The sequence below is a fragment of the Meyerozyma guilliermondii genome, genomic scaffold (genome assembly GCF_000149425.1).
Source record: "Meyerozyma guilliermondii ATCC 6260 scaffold_4 genomic scaffold, whole genome shotgun sequence".
Lineage (NCBI taxonomy): Eukaryota > Fungi > Ascomycota > Pichiomycetes > Serinales > Debaryomycetaceae > Meyerozyma > Meyerozyma guilliermondii.
In genome coordinates this window covers 298,100-311,868 of record NW_001809797.1, presented here as the reverse complement: position 1 = coordinate 311,868, position 13,769 = coordinate 298,100, and the positions used below count along the sequence as shown (strand labels likewise).

General features: G+C 45.3%; 8 protein-coding genes across 8 annotated transcripts; 4 read left to right on the top strand and 4 right to left on the bottom strand. All coding sequences in view use genetic code 12, as the record gives it.

Annotated features, from left to right (window-relative positions):
* Positions 1–75: 75 nt before the first annotated feature.
* On the top strand, positions 76–399 carry PGUG_03432 (uncharacterized protein; the record flags this gene model as incomplete). Its single annotated transcript, XM_001484001.1, has 1 exon — positions 76–399. One exon carries the CDS (start codon positions 76–78, stop codon positions 397–399), a length of 324 nt encoding a protein of 107 aa, XP_001484051.1.
* Positions 400–723: 324 nt separating this feature from the next.
* PGUG_03431 (uncharacterized protein) lies at positions 724–2,331 on the top strand (the record flags this gene model as incomplete). Its single annotated transcript, XM_001484000.1, has 1 exon — positions 724–2,331. One exon carries the CDS (start codon positions 724–726, stop codon positions 2,329–2,331), a length of 1,608 nt encoding a protein of 535 aa, XP_001484050.2.
* A 93-nt stretch (positions 2,332–2,424) lies between these two features.
* On the top strand, positions 2,425–3,129 carry MRT4 (Mrt4p; the record flags this gene model as incomplete). The annotated part of the gene is made up of 1 exon (XM_001483999.1): positions 2,425–3,129. One exon carries the CDS (start codon positions 2,425–2,427, stop codon positions 3,127–3,129), a length of 705 nt encoding a protein of 234 aa, XP_001484049.2.
* A 55-nt stretch (positions 3,130–3,184) lies between these two features.
* MIF2 (Mif2p) lies at positions 3,185–4,720 on the bottom strand (the record flags this gene model as incomplete). Its single annotated transcript, XM_001483998.1, has 1 exon — positions 3,185–4,720. The coding sequence occupies one exon, from the start codon at positions 4,718–4,720 to the stop codon at positions 3,185–3,187; it is 1,536 nt and encodes a 511-aa protein (XP_001484048.2).
* Positions 4,721–4,886: 166 nt separating this feature from the next.
* On the bottom strand, positions 4,887–8,276 carry PGUG_03428 (uncharacterized protein; the record flags this gene model as incomplete). Its single annotated transcript, XM_001483997.1, has 1 exon — positions 4,887–8,276. The coding sequence occupies one exon, from the start codon at positions 8,274–8,276 to the stop codon at positions 4,887–4,889; it is 3,390 nt and encodes a 1,129-aa protein (XP_001484047.2).
* Positions 8,277–8,352: 76 nt separating this feature from the next.
* On the top strand, positions 8,353–8,871 carry PGUG_03427 (L-methionine (R)-S-oxide reductase; the record flags this gene model as incomplete). The annotated part of the gene is made up of 1 exon (XM_001483996.1): positions 8,353–8,871. The coding sequence occupies one exon, from the start codon at positions 8,353–8,355 to the stop codon at positions 8,869–8,871; it is 519 nt and encodes a 172-aa protein (XP_001484046.1).
* Positions 8,872–9,011: 140 nt separating this feature from the next.
* On the bottom strand, positions 9,012–10,040 carry PGUG_03426 (uncharacterized protein; the record flags this gene model as incomplete). Its single annotated transcript, XM_001483995.1, has 1 exon — positions 9,012–10,040. The coding sequence occupies one exon, from the start codon at positions 10,038–10,040 to the stop codon at positions 9,012–9,014; it is 1,029 nt and encodes a 342-aa protein (XP_001484045.2).
* Positions 10,041–10,390: 350 nt separating this feature from the next.
* On the bottom strand, positions 10,391–11,476 carry PGUG_03425 (uncharacterized protein; the record flags this gene model as incomplete). The annotated part of the gene is made up of 1 exon (XM_001483994.1): positions 10,391–11,476. One exon carries the CDS (start codon positions 11,474–11,476, stop codon positions 10,391–10,393), a length of 1,086 nt encoding a protein of 361 aa, XP_001484044.2.
* Between the last annotated feature and the right edge of the window lie 2,293 nt (positions 11,477–13,769).

Genomic DNA, 13,769 nt, shown 5'->3' with positions numbered 1-13,769 from the left:
ACATACTGCATACAAACCATTCACGACCAATGAAAACTGCACAAAAATTCACTTACACCTAGTACGCTAATAGCCATGTCGGGCCCCATCATGCCTTTCACGGAAGCCAACTCGCGCAGAGTAGCGTCCTTGTTCAGAAAAGCATTAAGAACTGCCTTCGACAGCTCATTGAAGTTCGATGCATACAGACAAGAAACCTTGAAGATTAGAGCTCAGTTCGAAGCCAACAAGACAGTTAATAACCCTGATGAATTAGAGCAAATCATTCGCAAAACTGAGGTCAAATTGGCAGAGTGGAAGCACCCTGACCCCTATATTCCCCCTTGCCGCCCTGGTGGAACAAAATACCAAAGAAACATTCCGTTGGCCAAGGAGAAGGTCGTTCCTGGAGATTGGTGATTCTTTAGATTATCATGCGCTATGGGTACTCAATTGGCAAGTTCACCTTTAAATACCACAGCTGGCCCGAGAGAAAGCTCGGGACGAACCAGATTGTATTTGGAGAGGATGATCACCCATTGTAAACTCAATAGAGCACCGACTTTGTGTAAACATAGCATGAATCAAATGTGTGATTTATAACCGACTGAAAGTCTCAGGATGTAAAGAGATGTGCTTCGAATCGTTTCATCTTTCAATTTTTTCTCTTTGTACGATCGCTCACAATTTTACTGGTGGCTGCGAAATTACCACTTCACATTCTATTTGTCACAGAACCACCAAATGGGTATAATAACGCTATTTACTGCGTTATTGAACCATATAAACCGTGCAATGTTACACTCCTTAACCAGAAAAACTTATGGAAACGTAATAAGAACTATTGGTGCCCCCAAACCAGTCCCCAAATTTCGCCTGATACCTTCCTACGCCTATGAAGAAAGAAACAACTGTTTTGCTGTTTATAAGCAAACGTTGAACGCTGTGGTACGAAATAAGGTCCAGAGACTTACTGAATCGCACCAATGGTTCACGACTTTATCAATTTTAATTTGTGTAGTGCTTGGATGCAGTTGTCTCTTTAGATGGAACAAGAAAACCCCGGCGAGTAAAGCACCCGAGAAGAAAACTGAACCGCAAGTTGTGTCTCAGTTTCCACCCAGAGAACCGCTGATTGTTCGTCAATGGAACAAGTATGCACTGGGAATTCAAATTATGACCGCGGCTTTTAAGGCTCAGGTGTTTCTGGCCCCGAATATCACCAGTGAAGATGTTGAGGTATGCCGATCGGTAGACCCAGATCCCAGTGAACTGAAAGAGGAGACGAATGAGACTTACTCTGATCTATTAGAGATTTATGATGATGAAGTCGACAGCGAATTTCATGATAATATGGAACCAAGTGTGAGCTCGATAAGAACGAGGAAAAGAAGACGAACGAAGCAGCAAGATGTAGTTGCTGGTGACAGCTTCTCAGACCCATACATTGATGATACGATAAGGTTTTTAAAGCTGATGTCCCGCCTAAGTAACTCGGAGGTTCATGCTCTGGCAATTGACTTGATTCAGCATGTACTTCGTGGACAAAATTCAGAAACCGCTGTTGGAGTGTTATCACTCCTTTGCAAAATCGACTACATTGGAAGAAATGAGGATGTTTCGACAGCTATTGGCATCATTCGAAATTCCATTGGAGCTAATTTGCTTACTCTATTCACAGCAGCTGTGACATCGTTGCCTGACTACGCTCCGTTATTGGATATGACCATCGATTATGTCTTATACTCGGAGGATAGCGAGATAGAGAGCAATGTCTTGGGAGAATATTACAGATATTTGATTCAATACGCTTTCTTTGAGGAAGATTCGCCTTTCAGTCACATTGTGCTTCATTCGTTTGGAAGGGTGATTTGTGCACTCGATATAGCCGCATACGAGGAAACGTTCCTACAATTATGCATAACCTACTTTGAATCGAAAGACAGAACCGACATCAAGAGCTTTGAAATGATTCGTATCATGAAAGATTTTATGTCTTATCACAAAGAAAGAGTGCGAGACGAACTTGTATTTGATCCACATGCTAATAAGTCCCACTCACTAGCGTACAAGAACTTGAAAATTTTTCTACAGATACTACCAATTGTGGTGTACGATACCCAGGCATGGAACAATACAAAAGCACTCGTCGAAGCAAATCAGTTTTATCATTTCGCAGCCGATTTGCTCATAAACCGGCGCCAGATTCCTCTCGCTATACAAATCGATTTGCTTGCAAATTTTTTTTCTCCCATCTACAAGGTCCTTGATACCTATTGCGATTTAGGGCACTATGTAATCAATCCCCCCATTCTACAAGGGGTGCAGCTTGGAGAGTCTTTATTCAAGTAGGACCACCTACAACCGGGGTTACATACAGGATATCTTTTTTCGGCACCTCATCGCTAATTTTCAGAAGGCATCGCACTTACTTCTCATCTCATCATGCCTAGATCAAAGCGGTCCAAGCTTGTGACTTTAGCTCAAACCGACAAAAAGGGAAAAGAAAATAAAATAAGGATCTTTGATGAAGTAAGGTCTGCCTTAGATGAGTTTCGTTTTGTTTGGGTAATCCGTCTGATGATGTTTCGTATCTCAGTGTTGCAGGACATAAGAAGTGACTGGACTGGGTCTCAATTGTTGATGGGAAAGAGAAAAGTATTGGAAAAAGCATTGGGAGAAAAGCCCGAAGATGAGTACAAAGATAACTTGCACAAACTCTCTAAATCATGCACTGGTGTGAGTGGGTTACTTTTCACTGATGAGACTCCAGAGACCGTGACAGCTTACTTCTCAGCATATTCCAAACAAGATTACTCTCGTGCTAAAACAAAGGCTCCAATTGACTTCGTTATTCCTGAGGGAATAGTTTACTCGAGAGGTGGTCAAATTCCTATTGAAGAAGATGTTCCTATGTCTCATTCTGTTGAAGAAACATTGCGTAACAAGTTGAAGGTTCCAACAAGAATCAAGTCGGGAAAGATCACTTTGAGTGAGCCATACGTCGTGTGTCGTAAAGGTGACACCTTGGATGTTAGACAAGCATTGTTGTTAAAGCAATTCGGTGTCGCAGCCTCGGAATTCAAGCCAGAGCTCGTTGCTTATTTCGATAACGAAGATAACCAAGTTACGAAGGTAGACCAAAATTAGATCGTAATGTCATGTATAATAAAGTATACTTAATTAATACGTAGCGAACTCTGGATTACTCGGAATCATCAGTGTCACTTTGTGCTTCTCCCAAATGCGGTTGACTTTGAACGAAGAACAACGTTGCTGCTTCGGTTCCCACATTTTTGAACCCATAAATATTACCACGAGGAACTTCAAATGAACATGCTCTTGTGACCACAAAAGTCAGATCATTCAAGGTAACTTCCACGTCGCCTTCCACAACATGAAATATATATACACTGCCTGCCGATGAGCGCAGAAGTTTGAAGCCATCCACCGGAAGTTGGAGCATAGCACAAGCAATGAAGTCGCGATCTTCATTGAAAAGGGTAGCCACTTTGAAGTTTTCAGCAACGTCAGGATCGGACGATTCTATAAGGTGATCTGTGTATGTTACTGAATCGGGTGCCCAAGCTATACGCCTGTCGTGACGAGAATTTGAGTCTGGGGTTTCAAAAACATCTAAAGAAAGGTACTTGTCTTTAATCCATTCAGAGCCAGCAAAACGACCACTAAGCTCTGCGGGTGTGGGCCTTCTATTATTTCGAGATTTGTTTGCTCTCAAATTGCGTGGCCTCAGAGACCTTCGTGAACGACTTTGAGCATTACCACGCTCTGGAATATGAACCACTTCTTTGATTTCTCGCAATGGTATATTATGGATATCATCTGCAAGCTTGCCATCTTTCTCCTCCAATTCATCAGCACGGGTATAAACAATACGTTCATTCCTCCAAAATGCAAGAGGAGCAATTTTGGTCCTCTTCGAACGCCTCAAACCATCTGGCGGGGGTGACGGAAGCGGCGACGGCCTCACAATGGTTTCAACTTGCCGCTGAGCGTTTTTCTTTGCTGTAGGTGGTGGGGATATTATTTCTGCAGATGGTTCGGAATCAATGTCAGAGAGTGAAAACCCCAGATTGATCCATTTCTGGTTATCATTAATTGACTTCAGACCGAGCGCCATCTGCTTGGTCAACGATGCAGCTTTCTTGGACGTGCCACGTGAATTCGAAGTTGCTGGTGTTTTCGATTGTCTCGCAGGCTTTTGGGTAACAGGTGAGCCAACAGGGGGAGAATCTATATCTGGAATTGGGATCGGTGATAGAGTTGCTTCCTGCTCGTTACTAAAATCAAAATTATCAGTCTCGTATTCGTCGTAGTTGTGGTGGTCGAACCCAGTAGAACGGCCCTTCGTGGCCTCGTGTAGTGGAGATCGTAGTGGCACCAGTTTATTGGGCTTCTTACCAGATCGATCTGACATGGAAACTACAGACAAGCGGAATCGTTCTGCTTCAGCTTCCGTGAAGTCTATCTTTCGTGCAACATTATTAAGACTGTCTCTCTGTTTCGGAGTTTCTGAAAGCACAGAAGATCCTGAAGATATAGATCGATGCAGCATTTGTGAATTAATTGAGTTCCGCTTGACAGAACCAGCATCTACACCCTTATCGTCATCTTCAAAGAACGCATCCACATCTTCCATATCATATTTGTCACGCTTCAAGTTTTCTTTGGGAGTCAAACCCGTCTTACGAGAGCGAGCGCCTAGGCTCAACAAATCCATACGACGCGATGAACCACAAAAGCGGAATAATAGCTGTTGAAAAATAGGTGATACACCGTAAACGCCGTGAAACAAATAAACAAGAAATGCGTGACACAAAACGCGGTACGTCACACCGGGCTATATGCAGTACAAAAATTTGGCTGCGAAAAAATGTAATTTGAAATCAGACATCGATGATATTCATAGCCAGCTTTTCCGGAAGACGAAGTTCGTAAGTTATCACCAACCCGTCAGTATAAGTTATGTAGATGAGGTACCGAGGGTCTTCAACCGCTGCACTTGCTCGTCTAACCGCCAAACCGCAAATCGTCTTCCCTCCCGCGTATATCTCCAGAAGACTACGAGCGCTTGGAAGAATGTGTTCTTGACGCATGCCATAAACACCGCGGTGTTTGCAGAGTCTGAAGATCGATGCGAGACCCTGCTGTGATATCACAATGAAACACAGAAGTTCGGGGATGACATGAGAAATCGATAACCTGGCCGAGGCATCGTCTATGTGGGTTCTAGGATGTTTCGAGAGGTTAAAGATTCTTCTTGTGGCGCCGTAACAAATCAAGGTCTGACTCAGAAAGAGACACGCTCTGTGCTCGGTGGTCATTGCAAGTATAGGTGCAAGCTTACCTATCTTGAGAAAACTCAGAAGTTTAAGATACCACTTTCCGTTCACCGACTGAATAGGTTCCTCGGCCCAATCATCGTGAAACTTTTTCATACTTTTGTGGATCCGTTGGTACTCTTCGTCAATACTGTAAACTCTAGCGCTCTCCTTCTCTTTGTCTTCCTGCTCTGCCTCCTTTCCCTCAATATCGACAACAGGTGTCTCGTAAAATTGGTACTCTGCAGCAAGACCAAGAAAGCTTGTCTGCAAGGGATCACACTGGCCATTCAAAAGCCGCGATTCATTCATGATTCTGGTGATTTCCTTCTCTTCACGGATAGAAGGATCACCTGTCATTGCTCGGAGTGATTGAACAGGTAAGAACCACCGGGGATCAATGACTTTGACCGTCCAGGAATCTTCGGGCAACTCGGTGCGATTGATCAACATAATAGCCACAAGATCAAGTCTTTCTAGAGAAGACCGTATACGAGGAGCCAACGGCGCCTCCACGTCACCCATCACATGGTAGCTTGGTTGAACATTGGTAATGTGAGTTTTTCCTGAAAGCTCGTCATGGGCTAGAGAAAGAGGTCCACGTTGAATATAGAACATGAATCCGAAAGTGACAAGTTCTGCCGATATAGAGGCAGCGGCAACGAATACGTAATGAAGACCATCGTTATCATAAAATCGGATGAATGACACCTCGGGAATGTTATGCAGGGTCTGCTTGCTCTCTTCGCTGTAGAACTGTTGATCGCCAACATGATAGTATAAGAGAGTGATCGTTTGCGAATTATCAGATGTTACAATAACATGGTGTGTGTCTCCGAGGGAATCCGTGTAAGTCAGCAAATCAATACCCCAAGCCGATTTTTTTAATCTGATCTTGAAATCAGGCTTGATTTTCACCGAATAAATGGCTCTTTCCATTTCGTCCAAGTTGACGGATCCACGGAATCTTTGTCGATGCTTGCTCATTTGCTCTGTAATAGTAGAGGTGTACCACATCAAAACCATGCCATCATCAATGCAAACTGCCAATACCTGTTGACCAAGCCAGTTATCATACACCTTCAAATAGTTAATCGTGTGTGGGTTTTCAGGCGACGTCGATACAAGCCTATCCCAAGCAGTGGTGTAACTAGGTTTGGTTTCGAACGCAAAGCAGACTTCGGTCTGAGGATGTTGAGTAAGTGGATCGAATTCATGGAATACAAGACACGATTCACAAGCCGTTACGAGGAACTCGCGGCCATCAGAATCCTTGATAATCCCAGCAATGTTGTTTTTATACTTGCGTGCTGCTCCTGCCTGGTTGATTCTTTTGTAGTCGACGAATGAAACTTTCAAACCATCACGAAATTTGGAGCTTGGCGAGTCTTTCATCACAGATGAGAAGCTGATGGTGTCAACGGAAGTTAAGCCAGGTCGATATGGATCCTTGAGGCCTCCATCATAGCCATCGTCCCCATGCCTTGACAGATATACAGTACCAGGAGCGGTGATTTCTCTTTGTGTTAATTCGTCATGACATTCCCAATCCAAGTATGCCGACTGTGAATTTATAGGATATATCGACTGGCGGATCGCTCGTGGCTCGAGCTCGTTATTATTGGGTATTAAGCCAAACCGATCCATGTACCTCAAGTGGTCCGGAATCGAGCTAACAACGAATTCTGTCTCATGAGGTTCGCCCGGGTCGGCAGAATCGGCGTGAAGAAGTTCAACACCTCGAATATGCTGCATCCTAGCATATGCAGCATAGCCTTGAGTCTGATTGAGGTTTCGAGAGATGGTATGACCTCGTACGTAACTGAACATTCCAGGTTCTTCCTCTTCCTCTTCAATTTCGTCTGAGTTTTCCGCATCCTCGTCATCATCATCATCGTCATCATCGTCATCATCGTCATCATCGTCATCATCGTCATCATCGTCATCATCGTCATCATCGTCATCATCGTCGTCGTCATCGTCATCGTCATCGTCGTCGTCTTCGTCATCGTACTCGCCATTTTCTTCTCGATTGAGAGCTTCCATTCTCCTGACAAACTGCTCTAGACTGAGGGTTCCACTTCGGAATCGTTGGAAAGTTTCAACGGCGGTTTCTGTGATGTACAGCTGGCCCTGTTCGGGGTCGAGAATATCCAGAAGCATGGCTGTAACAAAGTCGGCCATATGACGGTGACGAGCATGGGCATCATGCTCTTCTTCCAGTTCCTCCAGATCGAATTCCTCATCATCCAAATCACTGTCGTCGTCATCTTCGTCATCGTCGTCGTCTTCGTCATCTTCGTCGTCTTCATCCACATCGTGTTCAGTCCACCTAATTCCCGACAGCAATCTATCTATAGTTTCAGGAGCAAGGTCAACCCATGGAAGAAATCCAGGCGAATTCATTAGTTCGTTAACTTCTTCGTCCGTTTGTCCTCTCCTCCGTTCGTTCCTTTGTTGGTTCCTCTGTACGTTGGTGGGTTCGTTCCTTTGTTGGTTCCTCTGTACGTTGGTGGGTTCGTTCCTTTGTTGGTTCCTCTGTACGTTGGTGGGTTCATTCGTTCGTTCATTCGTTCGTTCATCCATCGGTTCATTCTGTTCATTCTGTTCATTCTGTTCTATTATGGCAGGACTTTCACCATCAACCACTAGTTCACCTACCTCCAGACCATCGGTATCCAGCGGAGTGTTATATCGACTCAAACTCCCGTTTCTCAGAACAACCTCATCTTCGTCATCTTCGTCTGACTCATTAAGACTCGACTCCTCGTCTTCGTCTGGCTCATCAGGATTCGGGTTCTCTTCTTCTAATCCGTAAAACAGTCTAATTCGGCGCTTAGAATATTCCGAAGCCCGCTGCTTCATGCCTCTAGACCTTAGAAATTGCTCCAAGTATTCTGGAACATGCTCGTTTCCTACGTGCTCCTCGATTGAACCATCGTCGCTCCAATCCATCGGTGTGGTCAAATCGATTTGGTCGCGCGGCTAGTGATTTATCACCGTCGTTTCCAGGTGAAATATTCTGTGAAACATGGCACACGCAGACTACTCCAATTACAAGGGGGACGAAACAAAGGAAGAAACCCTACAATCAGTAGTAGACTCATACGAAGCTTTGTCCTCTGATACCCAAAACTGGGTTGCAAATCTCGCCAACTGCTCGTCGCTAATTTGGCATGCTTACCATTCGCTCAATATTCCAGTGAACTGGGCCGGGTTCTACGTTATCAATCCTGAAAAACAGAACGAGCTCATATTGGGGCCCTTTCAGGGAAAAGTTGCATGTCAAACCATTGAGTTTGGAAAAGGTGTTTGCGGAAATGCTGCAAGTTCCAAAAACACACAATTGGTTAAAAATGTCAACGAATACCCAGGACACATAGCTTGCGATGGAGACACCCAGAGCGAGATAGTAGTCCCCATAGTATACGAAAACAAGGTGGTGGGAGTGCTAGACATCGATTGTCTCGACCTCAATGGCTTTGACAAAGTGGACCAAAAGTATTTGGAGAGATTGGTGGAGATGATTTCCAGCAGCTGCAAGTGGTGAAAGGAGAAGCAAGAAATGGAGAAGAACACTATGAGGAAGAAACATTCTACGAGGGAGGAGCACTAGAGAAGCACTTGAGACTCGACTTTGGTTCTCTTAGTATGTATAGACAATAGTACATTAATGTAAATAAGCAAGCTCTATTCAGCGGTATTGGCAGCCTCTGCTCTTCTTTGTTCTTCTCTTTCCAAGTTGTGGTATAATAAGTCTTTGGCCTTTTCTACCGCATGTGAGCTACCGCTGATTGTGAACTCTCGCTCGGTTTTACCATCGACCTCTTCAGATATGCCAATGGAGGCACCACTGACCTTGCGGACACCCTGGATCCTAGATCCGTTTTTACCAATCAAAGCACCAACAATTTCGTTGGGAAAGTAGAGGGTGGTGCTGATTCCTGGCAGACTGGAGCGACGGTCGGTACCACGATATTTAGTGGTGTTTCCACCGCGGGGGATGTAATAACTGGTGGTTACTATGGATGAAAAGTCTTCGATAAGACATCTGGAAATCACCCGCAAAGTGTCGTACAAATCGTTCACTGTACCTTGTAACTCCACCAATCGTTCGTTGGACCCAGGAAGGAACGACTTGGATGCAATCATGGAAATGTGGAAGTTGGCCTGTATCTGTTGGATTCTTACACCCTTGGATCCAATGAGAGTACCCATCTGGGCATTGGGGATCAATAAGCGTAAGATGGTGGTTTCTCCTTCGACACATGGGGTCAGCGACAATTGCTTCAATGGGAAGTAGCTATAGGTGGAAAACGTCTCTGTGTTGGCGTTACACAACGCTTGGGCAAAATAACTCAATGCTCTGGCTGCATCGTCCAAAGTGCCACTGACAGTAAGAATTCGTTCATGAGATCCTGGTTGCAATCTGGATATGCCAGCTTTGGTGTTCGTCTCTTGTCTTATCGAGTCAATAACCTGACCATTCTGACCAATTAAGCATCCGGCTTCTTTGGCAGACACAAGAACTCTGTAGTTGATCAATGCAGATGCATTGGACATATCTTCGACGCTCGGCAAGCTGGTGGACACCTTTTCGTCTTGTCCGATGGGGGTAGCAGGAGGGTCATTTTGGGGTGTAGAAACCACGGGAGCGGCTTCGTTTCCAGCCGAGAGCAGCTCGGAGGTGAATTTGGTGTCGAATAATGATTCAGTCATGATATTAAGTAGGTGTCGTTAATAGGAACGAGAAAAGTAAGTTGGGACAGGCTGGGGGAAAAACGTACAGCGGAGGAGTTTAGCAGATGAAGGGGGCAAAACTTTGATACAATTGGGGTTGATCTAAGATGATGATGACGCGCACAGGCTCCAGGAATGTTGTGGGACGGTGGAAGGGCGTAGAACGACTGCTATGATTAGAAAAGCGGAGCTAATGGCACTGGGTGGAAACGGTATTTGACGAAGTGCGAAAAATTGTCGACCATGGGGCTCCTTAGGTAAGCGAGCGGGGGGAGGAGGGTGAAGCCCTTGAGATGGGGTAACAAGAAATTTACGTAGGTCATTAGTCATTATTGAGGAACAGATGATATATACTCTTTGACGCTCATGGATTGATATCCCAAGCGGGGATCATTGGGTTCAATACCCAGGGTGGTGGATCCATGCGACCGGGTGCGGTGAAACTTATTAGGTGGACTGCCCAACCGAAATCCGTAAAATTTCTCAATTCGTTCAGAATTGGTCTGCTGTTCTCCCGGGCTGGTGTAGTGTTCTTCTTCGTTGGTTTCGTAGAGTGGATCCTCTTCTTGCACGACTTCATCAAATGTGCTGGGACCAAGCAGAAGGCTGGCCATATGGTTTTCTGCGTTAACCATGTCTGCAAACGAGTAAAAATTGATGGTAGTTTTTGATGGCGACGCATCGCCCTTATCCACCAGGCTCTGTAAACTGGAGTTTCTGTTTGCAATCGACAGGCTCAGTTTGACATGGGTCATGGTGGGCGACACCGAGCCCGATCCGGAGTGCACCGAAGTAGAATTGGCGCCGTTGATACACTGGCGAAGCGACATGGAGATGATGGACCTAGACCGAGATCTGGACCGCGATCTCAGCACCGGAGGCCGAACAGCAGCGCAATCGTGATCCAGGTCTTCATCAGTGTCGCACGGGCACACAATTTCAACATCGTTCATATCTATGGAGGGGTCGCTAAGCACCTCCGTGGTGGTGTCCAATACGGGGGCAATGAAGTCCTCGGTATTGTGATGCATAGGAATGGCGTACGGAGTTTGAGACATCTGCGACGACGCACTCACCGTGGACATGCTGCGTGACCGTGCCAGGTGCGGCACCAGATGTGGCACCAGATGTGCCACCAGGTGTTTGTGCGGGGCCTGGGGCTGTCCCGACTGCGAAGTCACCGCCGAAAGTGGGGGCAGGAACAGCGCCGTGGAGATGGACCGCTCAAAAATGTCCGACAGCGACGACCGTTCCAATTGCGGAGGATTTTTCGAAAGTTTGGGTTTGGAAAACAGCGCTTTTGACGACGGTGGAGCCGACGAAACGCTGGTGGGAGGCGAGGCCTCCGTGCCATCAGCTCGAATGAACGCCGAATGGACTCGATTTATAAGTTTGGACTTGTGGTTACCGCTCATTAAAACGCTGATTTGGGGTGATGACAAACTTGAATTTTTGAAAGGATTGGAAAGTAAAAAGTGTCAGCAGACACCGGTCAGAAGTAGAACACGGGTTGTGGAATAAGTAAAGGTAAAACCAGCTATGTTGCAAGTGCGCTCAATTTCCCAAAAACGTCTGACCTCCAGTTTATAAATATTGTTCGCAGGTGCACGCCTGCAGAACATCTTGGCCTGCACACAGGCGTGGCGGGTTCGGGACATCACCCAACTGACACTTTCATGCACCCCTCGCGACTCTCGCGACTTCGCAAACATGTCTACGTGCATGGTGCCGCATGGAGTATGCAAGACTGCCAACGTCAAAAACTGAATTGGTTACCTCTCAAATTTCTTGGAAGTACCGGTTGAGGAGAAGTGCGGGGCCGCCCCGTTAATTATTTAGCTTTGACTTATGGAATTGATTCTTTGCCTATGGTGGTGTATAGAGCTGTTTCTACGCATGTATCTTGTCATATTCACCGTCATGGTTATTGGCGAGGTTCTCGTTATCAGTGTTGCCTGACGTCATGTTATCTCGTTACTGGTCTCGCAATCTACCACATTTTCGTCCACTTTCCCAATAAGGAATCGTGCATGATTCTATGCAGATGGTGCTGTGCAGACGTCGTGGCACCACTGCAAGCAAGAGTCAGTCAAAATTAGCGAGCCGAAGGAAACTTCGGTTCAAAGTTGCCACCGGATCTCTTGCTACCATGATCTTGCCACCATTGTCTTAGGGACTTGATTTGGAACTTGCATGGCAATCATGGTCACTCGTTGCCCTTCCTCGCAGTCACGTGACGTCACAGCCCTTTTTGGCGATGGTGCTGACTTGCGTGCCAAGTGATGTAGCGATCACGAGCACGGCACCTAGGACCAAAAGGTATATGCAGTAATTGATGTAGCTCACATTTAAGTGGAAGGAAGTAGACCAAATTAAGGAGTAATTTATGTTTGAGAAGTATTCGCCCAGAATTCAAACCTAAATTGCCCGTCTAGACTGACATTTTCATAGTGGGTCTCAGTTACGACACAAAACAACAATCATACAATGTAAATGATTTCAGTATCCATGAATTGGTTTAGTGATGAATCTTGTAGATTTGCACATAGTCCCATATTTGTAACCTAAAAGCCATTCTAATTCTTGAATTGATGATTCAAGTCATTGTGGCGAGGAGCAATTTAACTGCAACCACTACAACTCCTGCAATACTTAAAACCTGAACAGTCTGATTACCACTGGTGAGATAGTAACATCCTGAACTATCAATGTCTTGACATACAATGGGAAACCACGCGTTGGTAATCGTCTGAGACGCAGCCAGTAGGATGCTAGCTAACAGTCCAGCAACGGTGTATCTGGGATATATCCCCATGACGGAAAGAATAAAGAAAACAAAGAATCCCAATAATCCAGTATTCACTGGATTTACAATTGTCATTGACTTTGAACGTGAACGTGTTTGGAGTTATATATTGCGGTCTGCGAAAATAAAACCAGACCTCAAAAAATAATCATTAGATTGTGGTCCTTATCGCTCAGACTTTATGGCTCAATAGTTGGAAAGGGTATTTCCAGTTCTTGTGTTGAATACAGTTCGAACTCTTAACAGCACGGAAAGCATTCGACACCTGTCAAAGTACGAGGTAAGTTGAACATGTGAATATGGTGAACCCTTTTCAGGAAAGGCTTATTATTTCTGGAAAAAATATCCAGCTTTGATGCCGTTCGTGTTTTTGATCCAATTGTTCAGCTGAAAAGAAAGCTTTTTGAACCCAGCCTAGCATAGTGACAGATGGGTTTGGCTGCAACTGCTGCCACGAGGATCTACCTAGTTGAATGGTGTATAGATCCTTATCCCATGCACAGTTCCAACAAATTCTACTTGTTGTAACTTGGCGTTACGATCGCTACTGGTTATATAGTTGGTGGTGCCGCTGTTGCGGCTGCTAGAGCCAATGGTAAGCCAATGATAAAGGGCGATTTATCACAGGTTTTCCAGTACCATGCTCTAGGAGAGTCAAATATCACATCATCGTTCATTATTATCATCTCTTGCTAGTCCACTTCTTCATATTCTGTTCCCAATGTGGAGCCGTGCATGATTCCATGCAGCAAGCTCCTGCGTGGACACTGTCACCACTTGCAACCATTGCCCTTCTTGGCGAGGATGCAGACGCGGCCAAGTGACGTAGCCATCACGAGCACAGAACATACAGGACCGCATCGTATATGCAGTACCGATTCATAAGTCAAACCTTGTTTAAT